This window comes from Procambarus clarkii, chromosome 39 (assembly GCF_040958095.1).
Source record: "Procambarus clarkii isolate CNS0578487 chromosome 39, FALCON_Pclarkii_2.0, whole genome shotgun sequence".
NCBI classification, from domain to species: Eukaryota; Metazoa; Arthropoda; class Malacostraca; order Decapoda; family Cambaridae; genus Procambarus; species Procambarus clarkii.
Window position 1 is genome coordinate 9,221,911 of NC_091188.1, and position 16,299 is coordinate 9,238,209.

Here is a 16,299-nt window from a genome sequence, read left to right on the forward strand (position 1 = left end):
CGCAAATCCAGAGAACTCCAGCCCAGCCGTATCCACTCGCCTAACATGAGGCATAGGCGCCGCCATCACACCGGCCCGCACCACGGCCGCAAGGCTCCCCACCCCACCAGCAAACAGCCGATCACCACACCCACGGACCACGAGTCTGATTCAAAATAACAATTTGTGAGTTGAAACTACCAACCTTGACGTAGGAATGTACACTCCCAAAGATGGGCAATGGGTTCTCAAAAAATATTAGCGTAGTAGATCGTGGTTGGGTGTGATGTGTTGGTCGTGGTGCGGGTGGACGAGGCGCGGGTGGGCGTGGTGCGGGTGGTCGTTGCGTTCATTATTTCTCAGCATACAGTCACTGTTTTCTCGTTTTTCTTATTTATATTTAAAATTGTGTACCGAGTTAGTGACAACCTTTCCTTCGTATAACTCATTATTCTTATTAATGCTCTTACACTGAAGTTCTTTCTGACATCTCCGTGGTTGCAGGCGATGAGTCACAATAACGTGGCTGAAGTATGTTGACTAATCCACACACTAGAAAATGAAGGGACGACGACGTTTCGGTCCGTCCTGGACCATTCTCAAGGTCGACGGTCCGTCCTGGACCGTCGACCCTTCATTTTCTAGTGTGTGGATTGGTCAACATCTCCGTGGTACACCAATGACTTACATTATTCTTCGTTTTCTGTGTTCGTGTAAGTACTCACGTCCTTACGAGGCAAGCAGCCAGGTGTGTAAACGTAGTTTTACAGATGTGTAAGTTACTTGCAAACTTTCCAGTGATATAAGCACCAATTTTTCTACCCTCTTGCAGGATGTGTCGGGCAACAAGCTGAGCGCTGTGCCTGGCCTGGGTGCGCTGGAACCCGGCCTGGATGAGCTTGGGAGGTCGGAGGATCACGACCATCACCCCTCCACCCACGGCGACCACATCCCTGGCGACCACTACCCTGGTGCCCACGACGACACCGACGACCTCCAAGACAACCAACCCCTGGCGCTCAACCTCAGCCTCAACAGCCTTACTGGACCCGTTACCCTCGCTAGTATACAGGTCTGTGTTTTTTGCCATTGTGTTCTTGTATTGCACCTTGTACTAGGTACTTAGAATTCAACCTCAACAAGTGTAAAGTAATGTAGACGGGGAAAACATAAAGGGTGAGCGTAAGTACGACACCGTATTGGTGTCTGATGGGGACATTGTACAGTGCTTGTGCTACAGTGCTTGTGCTACAGTGTACAGTGATTGCTTGAGGTTCCTGGACGCGTCTGCCAGGTGACACAGGCCACCCGACCATCTCTGTTGTCCAGTCGCGTCTCGCATCCCGGGTATACCCGTGACCTCTGTGACCTTCACAAACATCAGCCGGATGTGAAGCAGTTGACCCCTGGTGAGACGCAAAGGGGGGGTCTGCCTGGCTGTTGCATAATGCTATTATGTTGTGGAGAGTGCATTGCTTCCCGACCTTCCTGTGATATTCAAGATAGGATCTGTTTTTGTTTTGTTCTTATCTGGCAAAACAAGAGAGAGAAAGGGGAATTAAAATAATTTAGGAGTCGAGTGTCTCTCTGGAGCCTGTAGGTAATAACAATAGCAGAAGTGTGGAGTTAGCCGGGTGTGGGTTGGGGGTGTGGAGTGTTGTGTGTGGGCGTGGTGTGGATGGTTGTTGTGGCGCGAGTGTGGTGTGGGTGGGGTCTAATGTGTGGTATGGGTAGGCGTGGTGTGGTGTGGGCGTGGTGTCTGGTAACGGGCGGGGAGACATGCGCTGCTGGCGTTAGTATGTCGCCAGCGGCGCCGCCCTTCCGCCACACCATGTTTAGCGCACTTGACGCCACCATGGTTCCTTCACTCGTGTTCCACTATGGTTCCACCATTCCACACGACCTCTGGGGGTTACACACTGACCTCTGGGGGTTACACACTGACCTCTGGGGGGTTACACACTGACCTCTGGGGGGTTACACACTGACCTCTGGGGGGTTACACACTGACCTCTGGGGGGTTACACACTGACCTCTGGGGGGTTACACACTGACCTCTGGGGGGTTACACACTGACCTCTGGGGGGTTACACACTGACCTCTGGGGGGTTACACACTGACCTCTGGGGGGTTACACACTGACCTCTGGGGGGTTACACACTGACCTCTGGGGGGTTACACACTGACCTCTGGGGGGTTACACACTGACCTCTGGGGGCTACACACTGACCTCTGGGGGGTTACACACTGACCTCTGGGGTACACAATGAGCACTTAGCGCTGTTTCTCATTCCAACTTCGTTTACTGTTATTAGTTCATTTTTAAATCTGTTATACTGTGACTAGTTGATATCCAGTTGCAACTGGCTAGTTGATATCCAACTGCAAATGGCTAGTTGATATCCTGCTGCAACTGGCTAGTTCAAATCAAATGTTTATTTAGGTAAAGTACATACATACAAGGTGAACTAACAAACATAATGTTTGATCTATAGATAGAGCTAGTACATACTATGCCTAAAACCACTATTAAGCACAGCGTTTCGGGCAAGGTGTGGGGAAAAAAACACTTAGACTAGAACTTAATTCTAATAGAGATCAAAGCATACATTGAGTTGGAAAAAAGGGAGGGGAAAGAAAAATACATGGCGGGAAACAGCAGTCGTACAAGTTGGTCAACAGTGTTGTTTGAAAACAGCAAGACATACATGTGTTGACATTTAGGGGGTTCAAGTTTAAGTATGTTTATTGAGACAAGAAAAAAATACATCTCAAAGGGATAGAATAGCTTAGGCTATTTCTACTCCCCTTTAGGGGGTAAGGTAGGTTACATGGAGTTTATTAGGTAGAATTTAATTTTTCTCTTAAACTGGTCGAGAGGGGTACAGCCTTATAAAATAGATTGGGAAGGTCATTCCACATTCTGGGACCCTTGATTTGCAGAGCATTTCTAGTTTGGTTAAGTCGCACTCATGGACTATCAAATAGGTATTTGTTTCTGGTGTGGTGCCCATGGTGTGGTTCTGTTGCACCCTTCTAGGAAGCGTTTAAGGTCAGGATTGGCATTACAGTTCAGAGTCTTAAATATATAGAGATCAGTTGAGAGCAGATTTAAGTAAATTGATGTCCAGCTGCAACTGGCTAGTTGATATTATAAATTAATATGAATTATAAATATCTATTTGCCTAATTTTTAATAAACGTTTTATATAACGATTTATATATTTTTATTGTTATTGTTTAGAAATACTTGTGGTTTACCTGTGATGAACTCTCGCAGCTCGGCCCGAGGCTACATTTGTGACTGGTGCCAGACTGGAGGTGTCAGACTAATGGTGCCAGACTAGTGGTGCCTCGACTATTGTAGTCTGACATGACAGTCTGTGGGAGACTGTAGACGCCCTGTCTTCATTTCTCTGTAACTATGAGGATGGTGCTCGTTATCATACCACTCGGGGAGTTGTTGTGGACGCTTCAACGAAGTGAGTTAACTTGTAAATACCTCAAGGTTACAGTTTACCATTGGCTACGACACCCGCCATACAATCGCACGCCAGGCCGCCAGAACCTGGATTGAGGCTTAAGTGAAGCACCAAGACTCCACCTTGAAGTACTTGGTGCTGGGGGGGGGGGGGAGGTGGAAGCCTTCTCCTACCCTGCCTGCCTGCCTGCCTACTTTCCTGCCGGCACCACTGTCCACATTCCCATCACCGCACAGTGGTAATACCTAACCCATCCTGACCACTAACATGGCGCCCAGAGGCACCCTGTGGTGTAGTGGTTAGAACCCTCGCCTCGCAAGCCAGATGGATGGTCTAGGCTCCAGAGGTGGAGAGTGTGGTACGGTATGGGGGGGGGTCCCCCCTGCTTCCTCTCAGTTCTTTGTGTACTACAACACAACAGAAGTCCGGAGTCACCAACAGCAATTGGCGACTCCAGATGGAGAACGATTAGTAGGATCTTGTAGTAGGATTAGTAGGAACCATGGCACAGGTTCCAGCACCTAACCCTGGGCTTATACCATCCTCCCCCCCCCCTTCCCCAGCCCCCTCTCCAGCCCTTGCCTCACATAACACAGCCTACCCTCGCGTATTTTCCCTTGAGACATGGCCAGCCGTTACCTCCAGGGGGTAACGGGACGCAGGAGGGAGATGACGTAAGAGAAATTAGCTAATTGGTGGTAATTGTGGGTTACCTGATGGCGGGAGGAGACGAGGAGACACTTGTAGGTAATGAAGGAGAGGCCAGGTGTCTTACACAGTACTCACCTAGGTGTGCTTGCAGGGGGTTGAGCTCTGGCTCTTTGGTTCCGTCTCTCAACTGTTAATCAACTGGTGTACAGGTTCCTGAGCCTATTGGGCTCTATCATATCTACATTTGAAACTGTGTATGGAGTCAGCCTCCACCACATCACTGCCTAATGCATTCCATCTGTTAACTACTCTGACATTGAAAAAGTTCTTTCTAACGTCCCTGTGGCTCATTTGGGTATTCAGTTTCAACCTGTCCCTTTGTTCGCCCCCCCCCCCCCCGTGTTAAACAGTTTATCTATTTATCTACCTTGTCAATTCCTCTGAGAATTTTGTAGCTAGTGATCATGTCTCCACTTACTCTTCTGCCTTCTTGTGTCGTGAAGTGCATTTCTCGCAGCCATTCTTCGTAACTCATGGCTCTTAGTTCTGGGACTAGCCTAGTGGCGTATCTCTGAATTTTTTCCAGCTTCGTCTTGTGCTTGACAAGGTACGAGCTCCATGCTGGGGCCGCATACTCCAGGATTGGTCTTACATATGTGGTATACAAGGTTCTGAATGGTGGTGTATATGGGAATGAGAATACAGTGGTGGTGTCTGGTTGGTGATGGTGGAGGGGGTGTGATGGTGGGGGGTGTGATGGTGGGGGGGGGTGATGGGGGTGTCTGGTTAGTGATGGTGGGGGGGTGTGATGGTGGAGGGGGGTGTGTGATGGTGGTGGGGGGTGTGATGGTGGAGGGGGGGTGATGGTGGTGGGGGGTGTGATGGTGGGGGGGGGGGTGATGGTGGTGTCTGGTTAGTGATGGTGGGGGGGGTGTGATGGTGGTGATGGTGGTGGGGGGTGTGAGGGTGGAGGCGGGGTGATGGTGGTGGGGGGTGTGATGGTGGAGGTGGTGTGATGGTGGAGGGGGTGTGATGGTGGTGGGGGGTGTGATGGTGATGATGGTGGAGGGGGGGGTGATGGTGGTGGGGGGTGAGAGTAGGGTGGCCACCACTGCCGGGCTGGAGGATGACTGGGAGCCGGAGACCATAATCAGTCATCAAGGTCTGCCACACAACACGCTACAAGACTCTTCACCTGTGACTACTATCTGCTCGCTGTTTGATCTTTTGAGCGCGATCATTACTGTGTGTGTGTGTGTGTACTCGCCTAGTTGTGCTTGCGGAGGTTGAGCTCTGGCTCTTTAGGCCCGCCTCTCAACTGTCTAAATCTTTCTCATACTAGCCTTCTTGTACCTGTGGAATTTAACTCTTCAAATGTTTGATTTTTTTTGCCGAATGTGGCCTTGAAAGTTGTGGATGGACGTGACTTTCACAAGTTCTTTGTGCATTCCACCTGTTGACCGCCCGTACTGAGTCAGAGGCTCTTCTTCAACTCATGCCTCTCCTTCCTCTTTACTCCCCCCCCCCCCCCCCCGAAAAAAAACTCATTTGGGTCTCCAGTTTCCACTTGCGTCTTCTTGGCTTACTTTGTCACTTTAAAAGAGACTGTCCTTGTCCACCTCAGGGCTGTCAGAGAACCCTTGGGCACCACACTAGAAACAAATACCTTTTCATATTCCAGGAGTGCGACTTAACCACAGCAGATAGGCTCTGAAAATGAAAGTTCCCGAAATGGGGAATGACCTCCCTAATTATATCAAAGACTAACCTTCCCTTACGCAATTTAAGAGAAATTAAGAACTTCCTAATCGACTCTTATGTAGCCAACCTTATGCTGACCAGACCACACACTAGAAAGTAAAGGGACGACGACGTTTCGGTCCGTCCTGGACCATTCTCAGGTCGATTGTGCTTACCACAATCGACTTGAGAATGGTCTAGGATGGACCGAAACGTCGTCGTCCCTTCACCTTCTAGTGTGTGGTCTGGTCAACATATTTTCTTAATGTGTTCCTAGAGGAACAGGTGACGTTTTCCTACTCCTGTGAGCTGGCGCCCGTCCACCCCGTGCTGTCCCCAAAGCTGTCTCTTCCCTCACCTGTCTTCAATGCGGCACATTTGTTAGGGTTAAAAGAAAGCAACCATCTGTCTATCCACCGCTGGAGTGCATCTACAGCTCCCTCTTGTCTCCCGTAGTCATCTTCAAATTCTCCTAATCAATTTTCCATTCATTTGCAAACAAGGATAAAGGTGATTTAACTTCTTCTGACAGGTCGTTGACACAGCAGAATAGAATGGGTCCAAATACTGAACTCTGAGGCACGAAACTTGTCACTTCTCGTCACGCCGACTTCTCTCCCCTCTCTCTGTTTCCCACCAGAGAGATATCCTCTCACCCATGCCAACACTCTTCTAGTTAGACCAGTCTGGTTTTCAAATTTGTATAGGATCTTTTCATGCGGGACTTCCGCGTGCTTTTTAACAGTAAAGAAAAAGTGAGCCTGCTCCTCTCATTCCTGTTGTGTCATTTCATCATAAATGTGTAATGGATTTATTATGCATGATCTGCCTTTACCGAGCTCATGCTGGTGTTGAGACAATGCCTCTCTTTTAAGTGTTCCACGAGTCGTTTCTTTACGACCCTCCCTAACACTTGATTGGGAATGGTGGTAACAAAACCGGTGTGTAGTAGTGGCTCCGGTCTCCCTCCTTGTGCATAGAGATTACCCTGTGTGTACTTGCCAACCACTGCTTAATTGACTACACGAAGTGAAGTCTAGCTCTGTATGCTGTACACACTAACCTTGTTGTACCTGTTGCATTCTAAGTTGACTATTGTGTGTGTGTTTACTATTTGTGGTTGCAGAATCGAGCTATTAGCTCTTGGATCCCGCCTTTCTAATCAATCTATTTTTCCTCTATTATATCTACTACATATATTTCCAGCATACGTACACTTATACATTCCCAGGAAGCATCCCGTAGCAGGCGTCTAACTGCCAGATACCTATTTCCTGCTAGCTGAACAGGCGCATCAGGGTGAAAGAAACTCTGCCCATTTGTTTCTTCCTTAGGACTACGACCCCCAGAGCGCTGTCCACTCACACACATAGGCCCCCCTGTGTACTCGCCTAGATATGTGCTTGGGGGGGGGAGGAGGTTGAGTTCTGGCTCTTTGGTCCCGCCTCTCAACTGTCAATCAACTGGTGCACAGGTTCCTGAGCCTACTGGGCTCTATCATATCTATATTTGAAACTGTGTATGGAGTCAGCCTCCACCACATCACTGCCTAATGCATTCCATCTGTTAACTACTCTGACATTGAAAAAGTTCTTTCTAACGTCCCTGTGGCTCATTTGCGTACTCAGTTTCCACCTGTGTCCCCTTGTTCGTGTTCCACTCGCGTTAAACAATTTATCTTTATCTACCCTGTCGATTCCTCTTAGAATTTTGTAGGTAGTGATCATGTCTCCCCGAGCTCTATCTTCCAGCGACGTTAGGTGCATTTCATGCAGCCTTTCCTCGTAACTCATGCCTCATAGTTCTGGGATTAGTCTAGTGCCATACCTTTGAACTTTTTCCAGCTTCGTCTTGTGCTTGACAAGGTACGGTCTCCAGGTTGGGGCTCGCATACTCCAGGATTGGTCTTGCATATGTGATATACAAAGTTCTGAATGATTCCTTACACAAGAATCCTGAAGATTCCTGAAGGCAGTTCTGATGTTAGCCAGCCTGGCATACGTCGCCGATGTTATTCTTTTATGTGGGCTTCAGGAGACAGGTTTGGTGTGATATCAACTCCTAGATCTTTCTCTCTGTCCGTTTCATGGAGGACTTCATCTCCCATTCGGTATCCAGTGTCTGGCCTCCTATTTCCTCCGTCTAGTTTCATTACCTTACATTTACTCGGGTTGAACTGTATTAGCCATTTGTTGGACCATTCATTTATTTTGTTTAGGTCATCTTGTAGCCTCATACTATCTCCCTTTGACTTAATCCTCCTCATAATTTTTGCATCATCGGCAAACATTGAGAGGAACGAGTTTATTCCCTCTGGGGAATTTACATATATTAGGAATAGTATAGGTCCAAAGAACTGAACCCTGTGGGACTCACACTGGTCTTAGAATGGCGAGACGTCACCAGTGGTGTGTGTGTGTGTGTGTGTGTGTGTGTGTGTGTGTGTGTGTGATGCGGGTGGACAGGTGGAGTCTCGACACGGCTGGTCTCACCGACGTGCGTGTTTTAGAGCAGTAAAGTATAAAAAGCTGTTATTGAGGAAATTAAAGGTGGAGTGTGTGTGTGTGTAGCGATGTAAGAGATGGGTGGCGGCGTGTGGTGGGGACGCGTGTCTGGTGTCAAGACGTGTGTCAGGCGTGTGTCAAGTGCCAGGCTGTGACGGGCATAGTGAGGGAGGATAAACTGGTATAAGGCCGCCTTTGCTGGGCCATATCTTGGTGCCCCTCGCGTCGCTAACACCATCAGGGATGGTGAACAGGGAAGGGAGTGACAAGACGCAGGGCAAGAGACTGTGTGAGGGACTGGGGGCCCTCCGCCTGGCCCTCGGCCCATCACACAGGAGCAGAAGCAACTTCAGGAGTGCGGGTCCCCGGGGACTTGTCTTTGACGGCTCACATCTCAAGGTCAGTCTTAATATTTAAGTCTCATTTTATGGCTAGTCACAGTACGTACTTCACGGGGGGTTGATTCCTGGGCAGGGCGAGACTTTCAGGGGCATGTTTCAGGATACCTGATGCTTTTGTTCGTGCAGAAGCAAGACTTTTTGTTTAGACTAAAAACGCAAGACTTTTGTTTATATTCAAGAGTTCTTAAATTGTTGTAAATCCACTAACACGCATAACATTGCGGGCAGGTCCTTAATCTTAATTATCCCTTGAATACGAACCACCAGGTAGACATTCACTACTGGGTGAACAGAGGCGTACAGTTAAGGATTGGCCAACTAAGTCACACCTCCCCGGCCAGGATACGAACCCAGGCCAAATCGCTCGCGAAGCGCGGGGCGAGTGTTACCACTGCGCCACGGGACGTAAACGAGGAAGCCTTTGATACAGTATCACATAAGAGATTAGTGCACAAGCTGGAGATACAGGCAGGAGTCAAAGGGCAGGAGTCAAAAGGGAAGGTAGTAGTAGGCATCCATCAGTCCTGCCTGCATCTCCAGCTTCCACCAAAGGAAGCCTCGACACGGCCGATCGTCTGGAACAACGTGAACCACAGCTGTACACACCCAACGCGGCCAGAATTCCTCAGATGGAGGCATCACGATGCCTTGGAAAGAATTCGGAAAGATGGCAAGCGGGTGGTTTGGGACTACACGCGTTCCTCCACTCTGGTCAGCACTTATCTCTGGTACAGCAGTGTTGACTGCTACATCAAGGGGTCGAGACCCAGAACATCTGCACAGACCGAGGCCTTGCACAGTTCTTCAACTTCATTTCAATAGTGTCGGAGACGTTGAGGGTAAAACTGCGCTCAGGTTCTTGAATGATGATGATGTTGTTGTTGTTGTTATAGATTCAGCTTCTGGGAAGAAGTTCCAAGTAGCACGGGCTATGGAGAGCCCGTAGTAGACTTACCTGGCACAGGAGCGATGCTGTTGTCTCTTGAATGAGCTGGGCGATAATTATATAGGGCCGGAGAGTATGTTGTTGTTGATTGAAGGGCGACGATCATCTAGGGATCGAACTACTGTATGTGAGTGTGTGTGTGTGGGGGGGGGGGGGGGGCAGCAGTGTGTTGAGTGTGTGTGGATTCCGAATCTCCCATTCGGTATCCAGTGTCTGGCCTCCTATTTCCTCCGCCTAGTTTCATTACCTTACATTTACTTGGGTTGAACTTTAGTAGCTATTTGTTGGACCATTCCTTCAGTTTGTCTAGGTCATCTTGTAGCCTCATACTATCTTCCTCTGTCATAATCCTCCTCATAATTTTTGCATCATAAGCAAACATTGAGAGGAACGAGTCTATTCCCTCTGGGAGATCATTTACATATATCAGAAACAGTATAGTTTCAAGGACTGATCCTGTGGGACTCTACTGGTGACGCCTCGCCACCCAGAGACCTCAACCCTCACAGTGACTTGCTGTCTTGTGTTGCTTAGGTACTCCCTTATCCAGTGGAGTACCTTCGCTGCATATTTTTGGAGTGTCAGAAAGCCTTTCATACAGTACCACATAATTGATTAGTGCACAAGCTGGAGATGCAAGCAGGACTGATGGATGCCTACTACTACTACTACCTTCCCTTTGACTTTGGCCTGCATCTCCAGCTTGTACACTAATCTCTTATGTGGTACTGTATCAAAGGCTTTCTGGCAATCCAAAAAAATGCAGTCTGCACAGCCCTCTCTATCTTGCCTGATTTTAGTTGCCTGGTCTTAGAATTCAATCCAGTGAGGCATGATTTGCCATCCCTAAACCCATGCTGATGTTGTGTTACAAAGTTCTTTCGCTCCAGATGTTCCACTAGCTTTTTTCGCACAATGTTCTCCATCTTTCATGGTATGCAAGTTAGGGACACTGACCTGTAGTTCAGTACCTCCTGTCCATCACCCTTCTTGAATATCGGGACTACATTAGCCATCTTCCAAATTTTTGGCAGTTCACCTGTTACCAGTACAGTAATTTGTTGTACACAATGATGAGTGGCAGGCACAGAGCTTCTGCTCCTTCCTTTATTATCCATGGTGAGATTCCATCTGAACCTATAGCCTTTCTCACATCCAAATCTAGCAGATGCTTCCTCACCTCCCCACTGGTAATCACAAACTCCTAGTGGTGTCTGGTTAGATATTTTCTCTTGTCTCTGGGACTTCTCCTTGCTCTGCTGTAAAGACCTCCTGGATTTTTTATTGAGTTCCTTGCACACTTCCTTGTCGTTTGTAGTGACTCTGCCTCTATCCTCAGCTTCATTACCTGTTCCTTCACTGTTGTTTTATTCCTGGTGTGGCTGTGCAGCAATTTGGGTCAAGTCTTTGCCTTGTTATGTCATTTTATATTGTGTCTCTACCTCTCTTCTTACCCTGACATATTCCTTCCTGGTGCACTGGTATCTTTCTATGCTCTCTAGTGTCCTGTTATTTCTGTAGTTTCTCCACGCCCTTGTACTTAGTTGCTTTACTAGCTTACATCTCATGATTTAATCATGAGTTTCTTGTCTGCATTTGTTTTTTTTCCCTTTTGGAATGTGACGAACTTGTCTGCTGCCTCCTTACACTTCTGGGTGATGTAGTCCATCATATCTTGAGCTGTCTTTCCTCTGAGCTCTGTTTCCCAAGCTTTATCAGTTAAGAATTTTCTTATCTCCTCATAGTTTCCCTTCCAGAATGCCGGCCTTTTGTTTTTAGTCCCTTCCCTGAGTGCATTGACCCTACTTCGACCAGGTACTCAAACATCAGTACACTGTGATCACTCATTCCCATGGGGGGCTTCGAGTCAGATTTCATTTGTCACTCGTTCAGAGTGAAGACTTGGTAGTCTCACTGGTTCATCATTGCCTCTCATTCTAGTGGGTCCCCTGACACGCTGACTTAAGAAGTTTCTTGTCGTCACCTCCAACAGTTTCACTCTCCATGTTTCTTCACCTCCATGTGGTTCCTTGTTTTCCCAGTCTATCCTTCCGTGATTAAAGTCCCTCATGATGAGCAGATGGGATCAATTTCTACAGGCAGCAGCTGCTTGTCTCTCAATTATAGTGTAAATTGTAATGAAGTCTCTGAACCCTTCATAGCCCGGAATAACCATCTCATCGAAACTCCATTCCTTTCTCATCAGTAGGGCCACTGTGCCTCCTCCCCTTCCTTCCTTCTCTTTCCTTATTACAGTGTAGTCCTGGGGGAAACATCGCATTCATTATGATTCCTGAATTTTGTTTCCGCGAGTCCAATTATATCCGGGCTCACTTCTTGTGTTCTTTCCCTAAGTTTGCTTGCCTTGCTTGTAATTCCATCTATGTTCAAGTACATTACCTTGAAGCTGACTCTTTTCTGTCCATTCTCAGTTTCTGTTGATTCCACTGGAGTTGGGGGTGAGTGGGCAGTCACTCACCCTCAAAATTAGTGAGAATGGTCAGCAGTGTGTTGAGTGTGAGTGGGCAGCAAAGTGTCGAGTTTTGAGTGAGCAGGATAATGAGGTGGTTCTGGTGTCAACAGAATGTGACAGAGCTTGATGTGAGTGACAACGGCATCAGTAGCCTAGACGTGTCATGCCTGGCGGCGCTCTCCTCCCTCACCTGCTCCAACAACGCCATCACCACCATCACCCTACACGCTGCCGCTCTCATCTCCCTCACTGCCAACAACAACCGTGAGTATTTTGCTTTCCCCTTCTTTCTCTCCTCTCACCCTCTTTATCCATAATAATAATAATAATTCATTGTGTCGCGGGACAGGAAGCCAGAGTGTATTCATACACGTTTTGGCTTTTATCGAGATGGAATTTTTGGAATATAATTTTAGAAACCTATTAAAGAAAAAAAGGACCCATATGTGAGAAAGATCTAGAGGACTCATGATTAGTAAGTATTTTAAGCTAAAAAAATCACTACATACAGTACATTACAGTACAATACAGGCATACATAATAGGATAAATAGGATACTGGGATTTATTTCTAGAAGCATTAGCAGTAAGATGTCTAATATTATTTTTTCAGCTTTATCTTGCCCTTATTAGGTCCCATTTAGGTTATGCAGTTCAGGTTTTGGTGTCTGTACTGTAGAATATGGTCATAAATTCACTGCTTGGATACAACGGTCCACATGGAAGTGAACCAGAGGTTTATAAAGCTGAGTAAACATTTAAATTTCTTTAAAGTCAAAGGTGTATTTGCTGAGCAACTTTCGATAACTGGTGGACCAGTACTCACTATTCCACCCCATACACATTACACCACATGAGCTAAAGGCATATTCTTCCTGTACAGAATTTTAACCAACAATATCTTATTCTTTCTTCAGCATTAGTTAAAAAAATTGCTATCAATGCTCTCCTTTGCACACACACATACACAAATTCTTACACATTATATCATGAAAGTCTGTTGAAATTTCTTAATTACAGCAATTATTGTTTAATTAACAATAATTAAACGTAACATTATCAGCAATCCAATAGAATACACTACTTCTGTAAATGTTAAGAGCTGCTCAAAGCACTGCCCTGAAATGTTGTGGATAGTGCACTCATCCATTCACTCCACAAGTGAGAATTATTACTAATATTCAAATGCAGATTTTTTTGTCCGATTATTTTCAAGTCCCGGGCAGGGTAGAATAACTAGGCACCATTCCCTCACTGTTCGTTCACCTCACCCAACAGTAATTAGGGACCTGCCTATAAAGCAATTGGTGGATTACGTTTCAGAAAAAAAACAAGGAGGTAAATGCAGACGATGAGTCGCAATAACGTGACTGAAGAAATTATGACAAACCACAAGTCGGAAGATGGAAAAGCTACAACGTTTTGGTCCGTCCTGGACCATTATCAGGTCATATAACATGACTTGATATTGGTCCAAGATGAACCGAAACGTCATCGCTTCTCCATCTTCTGAGGTATGGTTTGGTCATAAAGGAGGTAAATCTTCAGATGAGCTGTTGGTGAAAAAGTTCTTAGCCTGCAAACAAGTGCCAGAAACCTTTACTTCTATATCTTCTTAGAGCCTAGAGTAAAAAAAAAGTGGTGTGCATGAAATGGGGCTTCATCTTATATTTATTACACAAGATGTTGATCTGCTCTGGTATATTTCAGGCCTTACCAAGCTGGAGGTGCGCTACCATCCACGACGACTAACCCGACTCAACCTGGCAAGGTAATAAGTGGCTTGGAATAAAATTTGTTACATGATCAGTATTTTAAGTAAATCAAATTATCCTTGTTTTGTCTTGTTTACAGAGTTGCATAAAGCTCTCAGCCATTTTATGATATGAGAGTTTACTTATTTCTGGAATTGTTTTCTTGTTCAGTATTTTAAATCTAAATAAGATCAGCCCTGTCATGTGTTGTTTGCAGAGTTGTTATTCCTGAAACTCTCAGCCTTTCTGATACAAGAGCCTTTGTATTGGAATTATTTTCGTTGCCTGATGCTGAACATTACAAAATGTTCCTAATTTGATAATCATCTTTTTGTAGACAAGTTGTCCATTGTTGGATGCAGTAATACTGTACAGTGTGTGTGTGAACACAAGGGATTGGTATAGTTGGATGACAACTTTCTTTTCTTTTGAATTTACCTGAATTACCCAAGGGGTCACTAATGCTAGTGGCCTTGATGAGGACAGGAAACTAGATTGCGAAGGTTTCCCCTCATTTGCCTTTATCTTTTCCAATGGATTATAAAATTTTACTGTTTTGGCATTTACGGCTCTGACGTGTATGCAGTTCCATGGGTTTATTGCCGTGTAGGTGAAAAAGCATCTTCTGTTCTGTCCTACATTGTGGCTTGTTGAGCTTGAAACCATTGCTTCTTGTTGGTGTTACATATGACCTTTTGAAGAAGTTGTCTGGATCAACATCTTCCAAATTGTTCAGTATTTTAAGTTTCAATGAGATCTGCCCTGTTATGTTGACCAGACCACACACTAGAAATTGAAGGGACGACGACGTTTCGGTCCGTCCTGGACCATTCTCAAGTCTGCCCTGTTATGCCTGGTTTGCAGTGTTGTTAGCCCTGTGGCCTTCAACTATGCCTGATACACAGGTTGACTTAGCTCTGGAATGATTTTTGTTGCCCAGTGTTGCACTTTCTCCAGAGCAGCTATGTCCTTCTGAAGGTGAGGTCTCCATGCTTGGATACAGTAATCCAGTATGACACATGCTTGTTTGATTACTCCTTGAGTTTTCCTTTTTTTTAACTACAGTTTCTTGTTTTTTTCTTGTTGAGCTAACATTCAGTAACTGATGGACTATTATTCTGGAGGCTCTCATTTGTTAAATGCATTGCTACAGTTAGTCAAGAATATTGTAGTTGTGATGTGTACATAGTTATGTGGCTGATGATACTATAATAATCTTGCATTTCTCTTTATTGTAGAACATTTGCTAATCCTGTTGACATTTGTGAAGTTTGTATAGATAAATTTGAAGCCTGCAATTTTTTTTTTTTGCTCATTACCACAATGTTTAATATGTTCTTCATATTAATATAAACAAATCTTGCACATTAGTAACTCATCATCACAAACCCATGCAAATGACTAATGGCCTATTGTCTCATTTATATTTATCTACCCCAAGCAGCTCTTGACAAATATATGCGCCAAAAAGGACTGTTTAATGACCTTTTGAAAGGCCTTTTAAAACTGGCTACATTACAGTGCAGTTTTCGGTCGCTACCTTCAGTACTGTACTATACTATTCATCCAATCTTAACTCGGCACATCATTCTTGATCCACTTCTTTCTCCTATACATGTCAATGACCTCTTAACTAACACCCTACACTTCACAAAAATTTGATTTGCTGGTGACACAGCCTTGTCAAATATTAACCTAAACATCTTAAACATCACAATAAAATTCTTAGCTCAAAAATATCTAAAACTGTAGGTATAATTTAAAATGTGCTATGTCCCTTACTGTGCACTATAATTTATTAATTTTACCATATCTCGATTGTAGTGTCTGTGTCTGGGGTTCTGTGACACTAACAAATGTCAGGTCAGGTCTTTATATGCATGGGGTCTACCTGTATTCCCATAGTTACTAACCAGATACATACACAGTGAGAGTCCACAATACAGTATATAATACAATACAGAATGGTAAGTAATTTTTTAAATTAAACTACAAAATGATGCTGGTTTAGGAATAAGGTCAACAGAAGCAAAGTTGTCTCTTAGTAGTGTACAGTACTTCTCTCATGCTGGACTTTGGCTCTCTTATGAGGATCAGTGAGGAGTCAGCAGTGTGGTGTGCTAATCTCTGATTGGACATCTGCAAACCTCGTGCTGATTGCATGTCTGCCAAATGTTGACTCGTCAAACTGGTTTAATCTGGTCCTTACTGAGGGCAACCACATCTGCTTGTGGGCCTTGTACTCTTCCTTAAAGAGTAGTTGTAGGGTTTAGATGTCTGTTGCAACACAAAATATACCTAAGACTTATAGGTACTCAACATATATAATTTATCAGAATTATAATTAACTCTAACCCTAGATACCACATA

General features: G+C 45.4%; 1 protein-coding gene across 1 annotated transcript in view; it reads left to right on the forward strand.

Moving 5' to 3' along the window:
* Phlpp (PH domain leucine-rich repeat protein phosphatase) overlaps nucleotides 1-16,299 on the forward strand; it is a 75,000-nt gene that overhangs the window by 32,366 nt on the left and 26,335 nt on the right. Inside the window, exons 6-8 of the mRNA XM_045746169.2 lie at nucleotides 812-1,051; nucleotides 12,287-12,440; nucleotides 13,886-13,946. Of these exons, the coding sequence (XP_045602125.2) occupies nucleotides 812-1,051; nucleotides 12,287-12,440; nucleotides 13,886-13,946 (455 nt within the window). The remainder of the gene's footprint in view (nucleotides 1-811; nucleotides 1,052-12,286; nucleotides 12,441-13,885; nucleotides 13,947-16,299) is intronic.